Source organism: Anthonomus grandis, chromosome 12 (genome assembly GCF_022605725.1).
Source record: "Anthonomus grandis grandis chromosome 12, icAntGran1.3, whole genome shotgun sequence".
Classification (NCBI taxonomy): Eukaryota; Metazoa; Arthropoda; class Insecta; order Coleoptera; family Curculionidae; genus Anthonomus; species Anthonomus grandis.
The window spans coordinates 10,679,306-10,698,334 of NC_065557.1; the positions used below are offsets into that span (position 1 = coordinate 10,679,306).

At 31.1% G+C, this 19,029-nt stretch overlaps 1 protein-coding gene across 1 annotated transcript; it reads left to right on the forward strand.

Annotated features, from left to right (window-relative positions):
- Positions 1-6,105: 6,105 nt before the first annotated feature.
- LOC126743043 (YY1-associated factor 2) lies at positions 6,106-14,139 on the forward strand. Its single transcript, XM_050449968.1, has 2 exons — positions 6,106-6,655; positions 13,508-14,139. Exons 1-2 carry the CDS (start codon positions 6,204-6,206, stop codon positions 13,542-13,544), a joined length of 489 nt encoding a protein of 162 aa, XP_050305925.1. The 5' UTR covers positions 6,106-6,203; the 3' UTR covers positions 13,545-14,139.
- Positions 14,140-19,029: the final 4,890 nt, after the last annotated feature.

Genomic DNA, 19,029 nt, shown 5'->3' on the forward strand with positions numbered 1-19,029 from the left:
CCTAAAAATGTCAAAAATGGTGATTTACGTATATACGGTGCAGTTGTTTGGTCCTCTCTATAAAACGTAACGGGGACGTTCGTTCACATGTGAACAAGTGTCGTCTTTTTATCTTATGAAATTTGATAAGTTACGGGTGAGAAACGTAACGGGGGTCTTATCGGGGCGCTACAGGACGGCACCGAGGGTTCGTTCTTTATCTTTATTGAGGGCTAAAATATTAGGGAAGGGGCGTTAAGCAGATTAAGACGTTTTGATAATAAAGGCGAAGGTTTATTGGGGAATTTCAGATGGAAATTTTAGCATTTGTGCCAGTGAATGATCAAAATTAAAATTATAAATTTTAAGCGAAATGCGTCGGTTGTAATTGTAGATTCATAAGTTGCCATTTGCAAATCATTATACTCAGTTAAAATTTTAATTTTTTGATTTATAAAAGGAAAAATAAGTTATATCAGATATGGAAAGGACTATTCTAGCTTTTAAAATGGCGAATCTACGCTATCTTGGAAAAAAAAGTAAACAGAATTCAAAGCAAAATGGCGGCTAATGGTTTTGTGTTTGAAAAGTATGTCCAACAATGATTACTATGTGTTTTTTTAACTATCAGAATTGAACAGCTATATACACTGGCAAGTATTTTTTTAAATAGGCAACTATTACTTGTTATACTACTAGTATGTACAGTACGTTACAGTATGTCAACATTTTATTCGGAATAGTTGACGGATTGGACATTTGCTTATGGATTATTTGATTAGCTTAGTATATGGAAAAATATATATATACTAAATTACAGCCTCAAAAACTCATATTAATAATAGGCAAAAAATCAAAAATCTTACGTTTTTTCTAAATCAAATTTTCCTTAGAGAAAAAAAGAATATCCTTTTAATTTTTTTAAATGCTGCGCGAGCCTATTCTATACGGAATTTTTTCTCTTGTCTGATGTCCAGTTTTTAGATAGCCATGTCCCAAGATATTTAAAACATTCCACACGTTCTAATGATTTTCCATCAAAAGTCACCTCAGAGTAAGTAGAAGCATTTTCATCCCTTGCTACTACCACGAACTTAGTTTTTTTTGCTTTATATTTAAACCTACGGCTTTACTATGTTGGCCCACTATGCTAAGGAGTTGTCATTTATACGCAGTTTTTAATTAAAAAGTGTGTTACCAGCATACCTAATATCAGTAATCCGCGCACCTTTAACTCTGATCCCAATCTCGAGTGCTTCATGAAAAATAGCCTTCGAGTAAAAGTTAAATAAAAGCAAGAATAGAACGCATTACTAAAATTTGAACGCATTATTAAAATTTTATCTCACTTATTTTTTAATTTAAAACGCTTGTATTCCTTCATTGCCGACATCTATTTTTGCATTTTCATGCTTGTATAGATTTTTGATGCATCTGTTATCTATTCTATTCAGATCCAGTTTTCTAAGTTGTGCTATTAGTTTATGATGTTGAACGTTCCATAATGATTTTTTATATTCTATAAACACGGGTATATATCTTTAGGCTAGTCATAGCAATTTTGGATCAGACTTGTATTGCAACTATCGCCGCTCTTGTACGCAGTCCTTGCCTGAAACCGACTCGGTTGGATTTCTCTAAATGGATTATCTTCCGAAATAAGAGTTCTAAGCCTATGCTTCTTCTATTACTTCGATCTAAACCTATGCTATCTTCACATGTTCTTATTCAATTTATTGGTAATAGTGTGAAAACTGCAGACATCCATTATTCAGGATACGTGTCAGTACCGTAAATCTTATTGAATAGTCCATGCAACGCGTCAATACCTCGTTTCTCCATAAGTTCAAGCAGTTCGGAAGCGATTTTATCTGGGCCCACTGCCTTAGATATCGTGTATTCTATTTCCTCTCTGGTGATAGAAGGCTCCGCTAATAGACCATCTCTTGTTTGTTTTGTTATGTATCTTTCCCACATCTTCATTTTGTCGCTATTTTCCGATCGAACCGGTCAGTATATCAGGAATCCGTCTCCTGTATATACCCGCTGTCTCCTTTAGTTTTTTATGAAGTGCAAGATCATGGTGTCTTCTATTAAACTTCCTTAGCTCATCACACTCGTTTTCAAGCCATTCATTTTTAGCAAATCTTATATTTGACCTTATCGTTCTTTACTACTCATTATATTTGTTTTTATCACTTTTGTATTTTCGGCATTAACTCATATGCAATAGGATTTCATCAGTTATCCATTTCTGTTTTTTGCTCTTTGATTCGAAACCTAAAGTATTCCGTGCCGTGTTTTTTATTATATTCACTATATTATCCTATGATTGAGTTACATTGTCGCTTTCTATTCTTGGGGTTATTGTTTCTATTTTCGTATTTATTTGATCAGAAATCATGAGCTTAATGTTTATATCTTGGAGTCTTTTCAAAGTAAGCAGCTATTTGGGCTTCGTTTTTATGCCATTTGACAGAGAAATTTTTACACTAGCTGTTAGTAGAATATGATCGCAAAGCACGTCGGCCTCGTGGTAGGTATATGCAGTTTATTTTGCCAAAATGTCCCACAATGTCTACGCCACTGATTTTTGACAGTTAGTGTATCATTTTTTTTAAGTCTTGTCAACAATGGATTCCTATGAAACAGAAGTGTAAAACTGTAACAATGACAAGTGACAATAATGCCAAATGATATTTTTGGCAATTAAAATTATTTACTCTAATTTGGAAACATATACAAAATTCCATGATTTGATATTTGTCAAAAGTCAATGGCATGGAAGTTTTTAAAGTAATTTTTAGCAAGCAATTAAGAGCTATTGATATTAAACCTTCCACACTACTGACTTTTGACACTGTGTGTATATATATTTTGCAAGTGTTAAAATTTCAATCATCATGAAAATTTCATCAAATGACAGCTTTGATAACTAATTTTTTTACTGTTAAGAAACATTGTCTACAAAATTAAATACCTGTCAACATTCAGCGGCGGAGAAATTTCTACAATCATTTTGTGTCTTTGACAGTTGTATTTCGTGATCCTAAAATGTCTATACACTACTGACTTGCGACAGTTAGTGTATGATTTTCTTTTAAATTCTTGTCAATAATGGATTGATATAAGATATAAGACATCTTATACATGACAATCAGAAGAGACAACAATGTCAAATGACATTTTCGACAAGTGACTTTACTTACTATATTTAGTTTATTTTAACCCTAGATACAAATGCAATATTAACACACTTGAGAAAGTCCAGAATATATTTTTAAGGTTTTTATGTTAGAAAACTCGTTTCCAAATAGTGGACCACCACTGTACATTAGCCCGATCTCATTTTAACATTATTTAGGATTATTAACAACTTGTCAAACTTTCCAAATATTCTTTTTAAAATAATGTTGAATGTACCTGCACCTAGACTTCATGCTTCATGATCTGTATTCCATACTGTAGAACAAATTGTTATCAGAACTCCCCTTTGCTAAGAATCGTAAAATAAGCTGTTAATCTGCATTGTAATGATTTTAACCTGAATTTCTTTGCGACAAATTTATTATAATTAACAATAGACTGAAACTTAAATTCCTAGACCTAGATAAGTCATAGGTAAATATTTTGCGATACTGTAACCCAATGTTATCTAAAATTAAGTTTGAGTAAGTATTTAGTTCTATATTACTTAAAGATCGTTATTGCTTAGTTTATGGTAAGTTTAAATTATTATTGTAGTATCGGCATACTATTTTTGGATCTGTATTCTAAGGACTTAATGAATAAATAAATATTTGGAAACTGTTGTGATGAACTGGTCATGCTGTTATTTTTTTTAGCTGTCACGTGACAGTTATTATATATAGCAATCAATAATGTTGCAAATAATGTAAACATCTTTATAATGGGTTATAAGTGTCAAAATTCAGTGACATATTCCATGTTTACACACAAATGTTAATGCGCATTAGCGAAATGCGAATTAAGATAAAGTCGAAATTATACCCATTTGTAATGACGTCATTTTTGTTTATCTTTGTTTAGCATATTCCAAACAGCGGCGACAACAAACTTTTGAAAAAAATTGGTGTCTGATGATTATTCATCTTTTATACACTAGGTTATGAGAAATATCCGCCACTGTCAATCAAAAATATTGGTTTGTCAACTTGTTCTTGAAAGTTATTTCGAAAAGTGTTAGATAATGCCTAAAAAAAGATATATTAGGTATAATGAACAATCGGAGCTGATGATTTTAAATATATTGACTTTTTTTCAACTGGAAAAGGAACAAGTCCGAAACGGAATTGCACTTCAAATTGAGAATGTAATTCAGCGAGCCGAAGATGCAACAAAATTAAGCACAACAACGATCAGAAATATAAAGAAGAAAAAATAGAAAAAATCAGATCAGGATTACGCAGCCCGTATATCTTCCAAGCAAAAGGCAGCAAAAACCAAAATTACAACATATTTGAAACATAGAATTCGGGACACAATTTATTCTATGTACGCCAGAAAAGAATATGTAATATTGGCAACAATAAGAAAAAGTTCAGGGAAGAAATTGAATATTTTGAGTTTTCCATTGACTCCTTAAGAAGATGGATCAATAGTATAGGCTTCAAGTGGAAAAAATCAAATAACAGAAAATATTTTATGGACTTGCCAAATATTGTTCATAAAAGAATCAATTTTTTAAGGATTTTTTTAAGTTCTGACTACATGGGAAAGGGTAATAAACGAAATTTCTATAGATCATTGGCAAAAATTTGTTTTTCATACAGAAAAGGTAATTAAGAAGGCTTGGGAGGCAATACAAGTGTGTGATGCCTTAGATGCCTATGACATTCTGCCACTTGTGATTATGACTGACGAAGACAATATCTCTGATTTCAGTTCTGACTCTGACAATACTGACGAGATTGATTAAGCTTTTTTTGTTCAAGCAAATTTATTTTATGATCGTCGTTTAAGTATTCAACCATATCTTTGCAATTTCATTAACTTGGTAATACAATATGGCGTGTTTTTTTTGAGTTTGTATGTTTTATTTTTTGGAATTTTTCATTTTAATGTGTTAACATATTCCTTCAAGTAGCATTTTTTTCATGAACAAGTAAATTAAATTGTCAGTATTTAAATTTTTCCCAGTGAGTTAAAATAATTTTATACCATTATTCACGATTTTTGTAAGCTCGGTTTTGTTACGTCTACTGCTCGTGCCGAATTCTACTTTTCAAATATGTTGTAGATTTGGTTTTTGCGGTCTTTTGCTTGGAAAATATATGAGCAGCGTAATCCTGATCTGATTTTATCCCATTCTTTTTTATATTTGCGATCGTTGTTGTGCTCAATTTTGTTGCATCTGCGGCTCGCTCTATCACATTCTCAATTTGAAGTGCGATTCCGTTTCGCCAAACAATGCCATCCACCTTCTATTTACATTGTTTGAGAAGTAAAATGCTGGTGTTTTGACGGGTGACCATTCTAATATATCGTTGCACTGGACTTTATATACAGTGCTTTCATTTCAAAACGATCCACCCTTAATAACTATTTGCTTACACATTTACCGATTTCATTTTTTTTGGTACCGTTGAATAGAGAATTTTACGCTCCTTACTATGATGTATCACACGATGGGGGTTCCCATTTGACATATTAAAGTGAGGTTAGCTGGAGGTGAGGAGGTGATTGACAGAACTTCAGTAAATGCATAATTAAACGTCCCCCTGTATATCTAATTTGACGTGTTTTTTTTTTTTTTTTTTTTTTTTTTTAAGAAAGTTATTAAGGGTGATTCGTTTTGAAATGAAGGCACTGTATACATATCCTATATATCTTTTTATTTAGTTTCCTAAGTTTAATTGTATTGATGCAGTTTTCTCCTACTCCTACATTTAATTACTATTCAGGGGTTTATATGAGTAATAAATAAATAATAAAATTAAACAAGTAAATTAAAACTGTTGTATTTTTTTTTAAATTATACATTCTTCGGAAATTTAATTCATGTTAATTAAATAAATCGTCGACAAGCCGACAACGTCGCAAGGAATCCCGCCGGTCGAAATCCCCTACGCCGGTGGCGCCCCACTGACGTTTCCCGGCCAATAACCGAACCTCGTACGTGACGTAAAAAACATGGCTTCGCGAGCCCCCTGTTTCTGTTGCTCCGCGACAATATTTTAAGTTTTTCTGCGTTTTTTCGCAAAATGGACAATAAAAAAAGCCCCATTAGACGCGCGAAACGCGGCCCCAAAGTGATCGAGGACAATTTCTGGGATTGCAGTGTGTGTACGTTCAGAAACACCGCGGAAGCGTTCAAATGTTTGATGTGTGATGTTCGAAAGGGCACCTCGACGAGGAAACCGCGGATAAATCCCCAATTGGTGGCCCAGCAGGTGGCCAGTCAGTTTTTGCCCGCGACCAGCAGTGCCAGCACCATTAAAAAGGAGAGAAAAGACAAAAAAGCCCTGAAAAAACGACGACATCCGCCCCGGTTAAAGAATGTAGACCGGAGCACTGCCCAGACGAGAGAGGTGACTGTAAATAGTGTAACGGTAGTTATAACTGAATATAAACCCAAAATAAAGTCCTCAGAAACTGTGTCTAGTAGTAGTTCATCTGACCACGGATCCCAATCAGAGTCCAGCATGGATGCAAGGTAAATTTTTCCATTTGTATGATGGGGTGAAAAAGCCGTCATGTCAACGACTTGGTGGACGATGACTGTGATACCAGGACCGGACAGGCCCTAATTTATGCATTTAGCCCCAGATATAGTGTATAGTGTTTTCTAAAATTAGATTTGCAATGAATTGTTTTTTTTTATTTGCATATAGGTATAGGTCTTGAGTTAGGGTGATCATCTTGGGATACCTACCTGTTACCTGTGATTCAATTTGCAATTACATATAATGAAATATTGATAAAGTTAGGATAAAACAGTTTAAAAAAAGGGCAGATACAGGTTTCAACAGATCTTAATATTATATTCTCTTAGGGGCTTATGAAAGTTTCATACAAGTTAAGATTGCTAAAATATTCATTTATCTTAAAATATTTGAGTTTGACCTAAGAAGAAGGTCTTTTTATTAGCAAAAAAAAGTTACATGGTAATACAGTGCAGTCTAGCCTAGGGCTACTTTACTGAAAACCAACATACAATCTTACAAAATCTACTTAAGTATTTAAATCTACAATAATGTTTAAAATACAAATTACAAATAAATCCAAATGTCAAGTAAAAACAAGAAATATACATACAAAATTATGTACTAAATTAAATGCAAAAACAAAGAAACTAAACCTAGGTATGTACTTTTTTAAAACATGTAAATATATAAATCATGACATGAAATATATGACATATATATATGATACATGAAATATATAAAACATATAAATCATGTAAATATAAAAAATAAATACAAAATTATTCACACTTGTTTGTTTATTAGGGTCTTCTTATATTGGTTTTTAAATTGTTATTCACATAAAATTTTTAGATTTAACGATAAAGAGTTGAACAATTTTATGTTGTTATACATAAAATTTCTCTGAACCATAATAGTTCAATTCTAAGACATTGTTATCATATTTTGTTGAATATTTTCCGAATAAATGCTATTTTCGAAAAACAAATTTATTTTTAATTTTAGCCATCAAGGATGGGTTAGTAACTATTTTTATAATGAAAGTTTCTAGATGAACAATCTACAATTCTCAATCGTTAACTAATTCAAGTTATTAAATGTATGAGATATATGGTCATATTTTCTGAGATTCTTAATAAAGTGGGAACAAGTAATTTGTATTTTTTTAATGCGATATTTATTAGAAACATCTAAACATGGACTAAAATAAAATCACAGTAGTTTAGGTTAGACAACACAAGTGACTCACTAAGAAGTTTATGCAATGGTAAACTTAAAAAATGAAGACTGCTGTATAATATCTTTAAGGATGAGTATGATTTTTGTGTCAACAACTTAACATGTTCTTTAAACCCTAGATCAGAATCTAAAATAATACCCAAATTTTTTGCAGAGTTTACAACAGTAGACTTCCTGTTAATATAATTATTTAAATTTACGCTCACAAAATGATGATTGACTTTAGGTCCAAAAACTATTAAAGCAAATCATTCAAGGGACTATGTAACAAATGAATGGCTCTGCCGAACAACGTTGCAAGTGACAAAAACTCAATGTTTCAATGAAATTAATTTCTAATTTACAATTTCTTATTATAAACGAGGCTTTGTTATTGAGTAAAATCACCTATATGAGAAAATATTATTATACTATCATATCTTACTGAGATATTGACATTTTAAAAGTATTTTTTCGGGTACAACGTTGTAAGCGACAGCGCTTGCAACGTTGTTCTTTGAACAAGACCTATAATACTGAATTAAATGGGGCTGATTCAATAATGTAAGTAGGTAGTTTTCAAATCTGATCTTTAATAATAATGAATACAAAAAACTTAAGTTTTCTTATTGTTCAACCTTAATATTTTCATAAAAAGTCACACATTCTGGCGGGATGTATTTGCACATATCCAACAAGTCCTTTTTCTTTGCCGCTTTGATCAGGTAGTCTATCCTTGTATAAAGGTGGGAACCGAGGCACTTTTACTGGGGGCATACTTGTCTTCCCTGGCCCCTTTACTTTTTTTGCTAATGAGTGCAAAGTCCATGTTTGAAGGACGTTGTGTGATTTCCTTCCATGCAATGTTATAGGACCATCCTTTGTAATTTGGTACCATACATGGTTAGTTACACTGAATTTATTTTTTTCCAGTGAATCTAACAAAATTTCGGTGTTTTTGAAGTCTGCTGTATCCATAACACAGACAGTAAAACGATTGGGTGGTTCCTTGGCATTAGCTATGACTTCCACCCATTGGTGAGGAACATATACTTTTTTACCCTTTTTTGCTCCTTCAATTAGAGCAAAGTCCGTGTCACAGGGTAGAAAACTATGACCCATCATCATAAACTCTTGCTCAACAGTAGTGAAATATTCATTCAAGAGCAGGTGCTGCAAAACAGCTATAATCTGCCAGTTGTTGTTCTGACCTACGCATCTGTCAGACCAAAGTTTAAGAATTCTCACTTGCAGCACCTTGCTTGGCAGTTTTCTCATCCCAGAAAAACATATAAGCCATGTTTCTCCCCTGGTCATGTATAGCCAAATTGTAGCACTATAGTTGCCTCTAGTAAAATACATTACTATGCGTGAGGTTTGGGCAAATTAAAATTTGTTGTAGGTCTATATACAAAGCACAATGTTTTCAGAGCTTAATATGGCACTCTCTTTATCTTTAGCAAGAGCCTTGTAAGCAGAGTCAGCCCTCATATGATGAAGTTTGCTTTGATTTTCAATAATTTTTTTTCTCTCTTCAGTGGCAGCTGCAATGAGTTGAATGTGCAGCTGATCACAATAATATAATAATAATAATAATAATAAGCCTTTATTTCCAACAGGCAACTTGCCCAATAACAGGAAACAGTTGCAAAACAATGAAAAATATAGTTAAAAAAAAAACACACACACAAACAAACCTAAAAGAATGAAAACAAAAGAAAAAGAGTAAAGTAAAGTCACATTCTCAAAAGTTATCCAAAAAATTAGAACAAATAATAATAATAATAATAAACGACTTTTATTTGCAAAAATTCATTACATAATATTTGTATAATATGTTTCTTAACCTATCAGTTGGCGAAGTCTAGCCTAGGGCTATTCAAACTCAACCCTCTAACAGATTTCAAAAAATGCTAAATAACACACGTGCCAAATAATTATGCACTTGAAACGCACTTTAAATAATGTAATCTTAACTTATAGTTATCAGTAATTAAAGAAAAAAAAATGCTCTAAAAAGCAAATATAAAGGAACCTGAAAATGTTTCCGTAATACACCCAACAAAAAATAAATAAATAAACAAAAACATCAAAAAGAAATAGTCACTTTGCTGAGAAAATCTTTTACGCTTCGGGCAGCAGGCAACAGACTAGTGGTGGGTCAAATCATAGTCCTGTACTTGCTTACTCATTATTATAGACTTTAACACAGATTTAAATTTTTTTGTTGTAAATACTTTCATATAATCGGGCAAAGAATTATAAAGATGAACAGAGGTATACAAAGAACTTTTTTGAAAAAAGGCTGTTTTATGTTTAGGAATCACGAACTTTGTTTTATTTCTAGTATTTCTAGAGTGTACACTGTCATTGGTCTTGATTTTTTCTATGAAGCACGTTGAAATATATTTACGTTTATTTATAAGTTCATGAAAAAAGATTCCAAGATGTAATAGCCTTCGATTTGTCATATTTAACCATTTAGTTTCATTAATTTTATAAGATATGCTATCATATTTTCCAATATTGAATATTAAACGGCAACACATATTTTGGATTTTTTGTATTCGAAACTTGTCACAATGTCTGAGGCACGGGCCATAAACTATGTCTGCATAATTAAAGTGAGATAACTATTAATATGATATAAAAACCCAATTATAAAAGTTTAACATAAGATAATCACATATTCAACAAAATTAAATTAAATTAACTGCAATATACCTACTAACTATAACTTAAACACATGGGCCCTAATCCCAAGAGTAATGATCCACCAAGATATCGATAATCACATGAACCGGAGAGAAATTTATATCGCACATGTGACAGATCCGATTAAATATAGCGCATATTGTATATAGTGGCGATTTCAACAGGATGTTAGTATGAGGCCTTGGCAGAAAGAATGTTAGGGGATGTCTAGCATTAAGCCTAGGCACCATGAAACGTACACCAGAAAAAAGTACAGGACTATCAATGAATCCATTCAGTAACCCATGCAGGAATTTTACAGAGAAGATTATTCTTCTGAGATGTAATGGATGTAGATTGAAGCGTTCCAATAGTTGCCGATGATCAAACTCTCTTACCGGATATATGCCATCCTGCCTGAAGGCCAAAAACTTAGCAAATCTACGCTGAACAGATTCAAGGAGACCAACATGATTCTGATAGAGCGGGTTCCATATAATGCAGCCAAACTCCAGTTTTGATCTCACAAAGCAACAGAAAAGCAGTTTTAATGTAGACTCCAAAGTAAAACTCTGAGAAGTACAGGTATCGGACCTAGGCAGCTAGGTTGAACTCACTTTGAAAAACATCACGGTACATGTGAAGTTTTGCAGTACTGTCGGTGTATTTAATGCAGGAAAGCTGCCACATTTTCTTGATACTCAGGTCAGGATTCAAACATTCCTTTTTGCTCATATTTCTGGAGTAGTGGTTTTCTTGACGAGGAGAAGAAGAAATATGCTCTTTGATCTGTTCTTTTGTTTCATCAGGGATCCTAGTATGATTTCCATGCGCGCCTCTGCCATCGGTCAAGGGCGTGGTGAACTTTATTTTGTCAACGAGAATCTGTAGGCGTCGAGGTGTCACCTTCATTATGTGGCAAAGTGTCTTTTGGCATACGCGAAGGGTAGCATCTTTCTTTGCGACATAATATTGAACTGAACAATGTCTAGTAGAGATGTTTTCATTCACTCGACGGCGATTTATATCCCCTACCTTGATGCAAGAAGCAAAAAACCTTGTTTGTTGATTATAGTCCATACTGTAGAAGTCCCTAAATAATTTTAGCATTTCTTCATGGGCAACCAATCCACACTTGTATAGACACTTGCATATTCTACCATAAAACAGCAAAATAACTAACTTGTAAAACTGTAACGCACATCGAAAATGTTGTGACTTACCTCTTCAGGTGGTAATTTTCCAGGCACTGGCCGCTTTCTTTTGGATATGTATGGATTTTCAGAATCTCTTGAACGCTTACGACACTTATCTTTCCACTCACTAACTTTAATTTTCCTCTTTTTACCATTATTTAAGCGCTTTTGATCACCAGGCGAAAAAACAACACTCTCCGCGCCGGACATTTTGTCGGTTGCAACGTTGTTCCGAGCGCGTCAACCTGTTTTCGAAGTCATTTAACGTGCTGCCATCTAAACCACATTCATATAAAACTGATACCAAAAACTGCCATGCGGTAGAAAATGTCGTTTACAACGTTATTTTCTGAAAATCTCAATATCGCAATTAATGTCGCTTACAACGTTGTTCGGCGGAGCCATTCAAATATTGCAGTAACACAAATAGTCAAAAGTTTACATACTTGATATTGTATTTAATTTCACTTCTAGTGATTTATAATTTTATTTAATTTTTCTTATAAAATTTATACATTAAAAAATTCCTCTTTTTTTAATGTGTCATGATTTTAGTTTGGACCCACATTTATATGAACTTTTTGAGTTACAGTCAGTTCAAAAATGCCCCCTTCCAGTTACAACATACCATTATAACCATCCTGTATAAAATTTCATCATAACTATCTTGACATAGATGACGAACTCTAAATACCTACAACAGTTAACAGAAATATTTTTGAAATCATGAAATGGTGTGATTCTAACAAACTGTGTTTAAATATTTCAAAAACTAGTGTTATTAATTTTAAATGCAATTTAGATGATGATTTTTTTGGAAATTCAAACTCTGAACAACTTGGATGAAAATAAATTCTTAGGTTTATTCATTAACAATAAACCTAAATTTGAAAATCATATCACACAGTTGTGTAGAAAAATATCAGCAAGTTGTTTTGCTCTTAAGGTGGTAGCAGAACTTGATTTTGAAATGATGAGAAATAATTATTTTTGTTCAATAAAATCCCTTAGTTTATATTATCTACCCAGGATATATCTATGTCTAAACTTAACTTTTTTATTAATTTATAAAAATATTGAAATGTTTATAGAAGTATTTTCGGGACTATTAGCAGTCCTGAAATTGACTATTTTATTGGCTTTGATATTTCTCTCAATGAATAATCATCTTTCCAGTGCTCCAACAAGTGCAGGTCATTGTAATCTCAGTAAAAAATTATTGATTTTCTCACTTAAACAAACAGTTACCCTCACTTCATAGTTTTAACATGAATGGTAATGAAACCATAGATTTAATTTATGAATATTAATGTTAAAAGCCTTTACTTATCTAGTTAAGAGATGACTTAGCGTGTGTTTAGAATAAGTCATGTCAAAAGATTGTTTTTCTCATGAGATTTCAAGCAACATGTCCCAGTGATCACCCTAATCTATTTGAGCTTTACTTATTTAGGTTCTCATTTCAGGGTTTAGGTTAGAATCTAAAACCATTGTCTGTATTTTGGTAAGGGGTCTCTTACAAGTAGACATGCATATTGAGATATACATTTACAATCCAAATTTCACAAATTTATTTTTATATCAGCTAATTTTCTTAGATATCTTGTGTTGACCAAATCTAATTTATAAATATATACAATTGGCTTAGGGTAGTATTAAAAGTAGCCTAATATTAAATAGCTTATTCTTGTACTAACCATAATTTAAGTAATGAAAATTAATTTCACAAATTTAAACTAAAATTTGTTTCAGGTTGGAAAGTATTCTGACTTTCAGACAGTCTGAATAAAGCATCAACCTAATTTTTATAGGCCGTCCCATGCATTTTCTTAGTAAGAGGCCCCTTATGTAAACTTTGTATGTCCTAGGCAAAATTATTGGTGCTTTTTTTTCTGTAAAAAAATCAAGGTTCTAGTTAAGATTATTTCATTACAAGCAAATCTCAGTAAAATTGGTGTTTTTTTACTATGAATTGATTGTACTCGTCGTATATTACTGCCATAATAAGTTCTCTCCATAGAACCACTGCCCCATTCAAATTCAAACATAAGTTTAAGTGACAATTAATAAATTGTGTATTTGTGTGTGTATTGTATAAAGTTATTTATTTTGTAGTGATACTGTTCTTAAGGTCTGTAGATTTAATTAGTTTTAATGTTCTCTATCTAGTACCTTAATGTCTTTTATATAAATGTAGAGCTCCTAAATGTCTGGGTATTATATAGTTTGAAAATTCAATTTTCAGTATTTATGAAACATTTTCTCCACTTTTCCTTAAGGTGTTACCATTGTATTATAATTTTCCACTTGATTTATTATTTTATTGTAAGTAATTTTGTTTTTTTTATTGTTCAGTTCATTGTTTATTAAAGTTTTAATGACCATCCTTGTCGTTTTATTTATCGCTAATTAGAACTGTTTCAGAATTTTTATTCAAAACGGGAGAGAAAAAAGCAGAAAGGCCACCAGCACAGTGTAGAGGTAGAAAATGTAATTTTCCCGTTTAAATCGGATCATGTGGATTATCGGGGCATTAAGCGGGGCATAACTGTAATATAATTAAAGGATTTACCACACGAACGTTCGATGTGCACCGTGTGGTTGTTACTAGACTGGCATCAGAATTTTAAGTTTTAATGAGGGTAAAAAGCATTTTTTTTTTAAATTTTCTATGTTGGTGTGTCATTAGATGGGCTACTTTAATTTGTGGGTATATAACTATAAGTTTTTAAGTATATATAGCTTTACCTGTTAGGCTTTAGGGGTTGATTCGTCGCGTTTAGGGATCAGTAAATAAAAATCCAGATGTAATTAACTTGGCATTAAAGTACAGTCTGATTAGAATATACAAGGTGTCCTATTTGCTATGTGTGACTATTGCTATTTAGAAAAAAGTCTGCAATTTTAATGCTTATTCTAAATCCTTTCGTTACAAAATGTTTATTAGTTCGTCAATTACAAGGTGATTTATAAAAAACGCCAAATTTAATTTTAATTATTTTTTCGAAAAATATTGTTTTCAGAAACTTCCTTTTAATTACAAAGTTTTATCCTGCATTTTTTATAACTTGTTTTAAAGGCACTTTTTATTCACTTTAAAATGATGTATTGCATTCATATGTTTCCCAACATATTAATAACTATCATCAAAAATTTTTCTTTAGTGCGGATCTGACTTTTAATTGCTACAAATATTAAATTCTTTTAAATATTTATTCTTTTCTTCATGATTTAAAATTTAATTAGTTAAAAGCTTAAATTTATTAAACCAGTTTTAAAATTTTAAACTACATCGTTGGATTGGTAATAACGGTCCTATAAATTGGTCCGCAAGATCGCCTGATATAACAGCCATGGATTTTTCGATATAGGGTGTTATTAAGGACCAGATTTATTAAACCACGCCTCAAAATTTAGAGGACCTAAGTTTAAAAATAAGAGAAGCATGCAATAAAATTTCTCCGCAAATGTTAGGGACTAATTAGGGAAAATTGTAACCAATGCGCGAAAATGCTTACAAAATAATGGTGTTCGAATATTTAGAATTAACATCACAATTTATTTCATAATTATGTACATATTATTTGATAGCCTTTATTTATTTTAAATAAGTTCTGGACTTATTTTTGTTCATTATTATATTCTTTATTAAAAATAAATTTATTATAAAGTTAGATCATTGTTGTAATATTTTATTTTTTTAAATATCTCCTTTTGATATTGATGTTAAACATTTAGTAGCAAAAATGTTATTCAGCGGATGATTATTGAATAAATAAATTGATGACAGCTAAACAAATTGTACACTAAAGGCTATTTAAAAAACCAAGTCATTTTGTGTCTAAAATGGAATTATTATCAATATTACCATTTTTATATTATTTTAGCGTTTATAAATATTTTTAAATAACAACCAAAAAGGATTTAGAATAAGCATCAAAATTGGCAACTTTTTTCTAATTTAACTGCCCTCATATCTCTATAGTTTCGGAAATAGCAATAATCACACATGCCAAATTTATTACCCTTATTTTTTACCCTAAATAGTAAAAAGTGTGACCTGAATATATTTGGCGAAACTTGCGCAAATTTAAATTTTACATCAGGGTTTACCTATTATTCCCTAAACCTGACAAATCAACCACGTTGCCTGTAAAATTATTGAATCGTTAAAAGGAAATACTATATACAAGAATTTAGTCAAATATGGTAATCTGGAAAGACACTATCGTTATCGATAAATATTAAAGGAGAAATCATTGTGTAATTTGTGTTTTTTATTATTAATAATTAAAATGAAATTAAATGGGAAATTTAATTTATTTTTTCTTCAGATGTTCTTTTGGGTATCTCTTGGTATGGAAGTATCTGGGTAATTTTTGACATGACACGGATTGTGCAAAAAAAGGTAAATTTTTTAAATGCACTTTTTAGAAAAGTAATAAGTTCAAAACTGATTATTTTGAGTGTTTAAGAAAAATTTTTGGTAAAATTGTTAATTTTTGCAAACAAAAAAATTAAAATTTTTTACATTGTATTACCGAATAAATATTTTATTTTTTTAGAGAAAAATGGTGTCGATTTTAGATTTGTTTGGAAAATCACAGTATCCATCCTTTTTTAGGTATTTTTCGAGTATATTTATTATGTTTTTGTTATTGTCTCAGTTATTGTTTTAATTGAGTTTACTATTAATCCATAAATCTTCTTTACTCTTTTTTCCCTCCAGGGTTCTAATAGATTGGACAGTTTCTCGATTTATAGAGTTCAGTTCCTCCAGTTGTTTTTGAAATTGACTAATTTTATTCTAGTGTCCATCTTGAAAGTTCTATTTTGTTCGCATAATAATTTCATTTACTGATTACCAATAATTTTTTTTTGATCTAAGGGTGTCCTGAAGTATTTTGACGTTGTTGTTTCGTAAGACAGGATTGACTATTCAAAAATGTTTTGACTGTCATTCCAAGAATTACAATAAATTTTTTATAGACAAATATAACTGTCCGAATAACTGAACATTACAGCGGTTGTACTTATGTATTTATGTTACATGTATTTTTTAATGCAATTGCAGGATTATTAGTCTAGTCCAGCTAGAGAAGTTAATATAGGCCAAATAAGGAACAAATATTGCCGGATTATATGAAAATTATTAGTAGGTTGATTGTGTAGGAAGGATTCTTAAGAAAACGGTCTTGAATTATTAATTTTAGACCATAGAGAATTGATTAAGTTGCTTTTTTGACTGTGTGCTATAAAACTCAAACGGCTAAAAATAGATACAAATTACTTTTTTCTATTTTGATTTAAAAAATAAACGATAGAACGTCTTCCAATTGTTAACTATAGAGTGTAACATTGGTTTATTTGTTTATAAGTCATGTTTAAACTTTTTTATTTTATTTGCTCAGTATAATATGCTTGTCAGGAAACTTTTAACATTGGGAATTGTTGATGATCTGTTTGGGTGGTTTGGTGGCTTTTTTAAGAGTCGAGCACAAGCAGTTAAAATAAAAAACTAGCTTTTGTCATTTGTGCCACATAATTTCTGATTTTTGCAGATTATGTCAAGATGCTTATGGCCATAAAATGATCTTTTTTAGATTATATAATGTTTAGATTAATAATAATGTTTGTTATAATCAAATATTGTACATTAAGTATATAAATTTAATTATTATTTTTCAGGAAAATTGAATAAGAAATATATTAAAGAAAAACGTTGTTTTATTTCTTTATTTGAAATTGGTGATATATATTACACTATGCAGTACAATAACTCATTTAGATATGTAAAATAAAGGTAAAGTTTTATTTTATCCCGATCAATATCTGAAGCTAACACCTAATCAAAAAGGTTCTATTCTCTATCAGTAATTTTTTTTGATTAGGCGTTTGCTCTAGATATTACGATTAAATAATAAATTATGAGATTTCTTATTAAATGAAATTTGAATTTTCCCGCCTTAATTTAGCCACATCTTTTTACCATTTAGGTACGTCAAACTGTCGAGGTAGTTACAACAGTTTACGTTGCCGAAATTTAGATGGGGCTAAGAATGCAAAACTACTTAAGTTACCGCTTTTATGGAGGGTCCGTGCGGACTGTCAAGCATTAAATTATGTCATAAAATGAGGCCATTTTTCATAGTTCTTTAGCCTGCACAGGCTTTCTTTTTACTTCTGCCGAAAAACTTTCATTAATCAAATTTTCCGAAAAATCTTAACAAAATTGATCTATTCTCTTAAAACATTGAAAGGCCTTAAAAAATTTTATACTTAGTAATGTTTCTTTTAGACTGACACCACTGTTGTGTGGTCGAATGATGTTTTGTATGATACGTATATTTAAAAAATAAATAAAATAATATCTTTTTCTTTCTTTGAGTCCAAGATGGATAGGACATTCCATTTAAAAATTTCCTTTTTCAGATCAGTAATATAAAGAACTAATCACTTTTAGTCACATAGAGCAGCAGCCGACAACAGATATATGCTGATGGATTGAAAGCTAAAAACTGCACCCAGGACATGGAAAATATGGCAAAATGAATTAAGATTTAATTTTTTTTTATTATTTTTAAAATTAAAGCTTCAAAAAATACTTTCTATTTCTAGATATTGGATTCCAAAATTAATTTCCCAGTGAAGCTCAATACAGGGCAGAATTTATCTTGTTCCGGTATAAACTTTTTGACGTCCTCAGTGTCAAAGCATACTCAAAATGTGACGCTAAACCTGAGAGCCAACCTATACAAATCTTGGAGTCTGAAATTTTCAAGGCAAAATGGTGACTCCTGTAAATTTTAATCTTAACATATTTACTTTTTGTTGTAGGAAGTAATTCCTTGGTACATTTATTACATTATTATTGATCTTTATACATTTACCATAACTCTTTGTAGCCCTTTATAAATTCTACTTCATACACTTTGCTCTCTTTTTTCTGGTGCTGTAATTTATCGACAGTTATTTATTTTATAATATTTACCATAGGAATTACTTCTGAATTGATTAGGGAGTAATTCCTTGATGAATTCATTAAATTTTTAATGGCCTTTATACATTTACCACAAGTTTTTGTAACACTCTGTATAAGTTATACTATATAGACTTTGTTCTTCATACATCAAAGTTCCTAACTATGTTGGGAATTTATACATTGTGAAATTTGGGCGAATTTTTTATTTTATTTAATGTTTAGCAGTTTTTTTTATTTTATTCTCATATAATTTTTGCATAACTTGTGAATTGATTACTATAATCTGTTTTTA

What these genes read in the sequence shown, in the direction of transcription:
- LOC126743043 (XM_050449968.1), top strand. Translation starts at nt 6,204, where the DNA reads ATGGACAATAAAAAAAGCCCCATTAGACGCGCGAAACGCGGCCCCAAA. An exon ending in GAGTCCAGCATGGATGCAAG is followed by an intron (nt 6,656 to 13,507) that starts GTAAATTTTTCC and finishes AATTTGTTTCAG; the next exon opens with GTTGGAAAGTATTCTGACTT.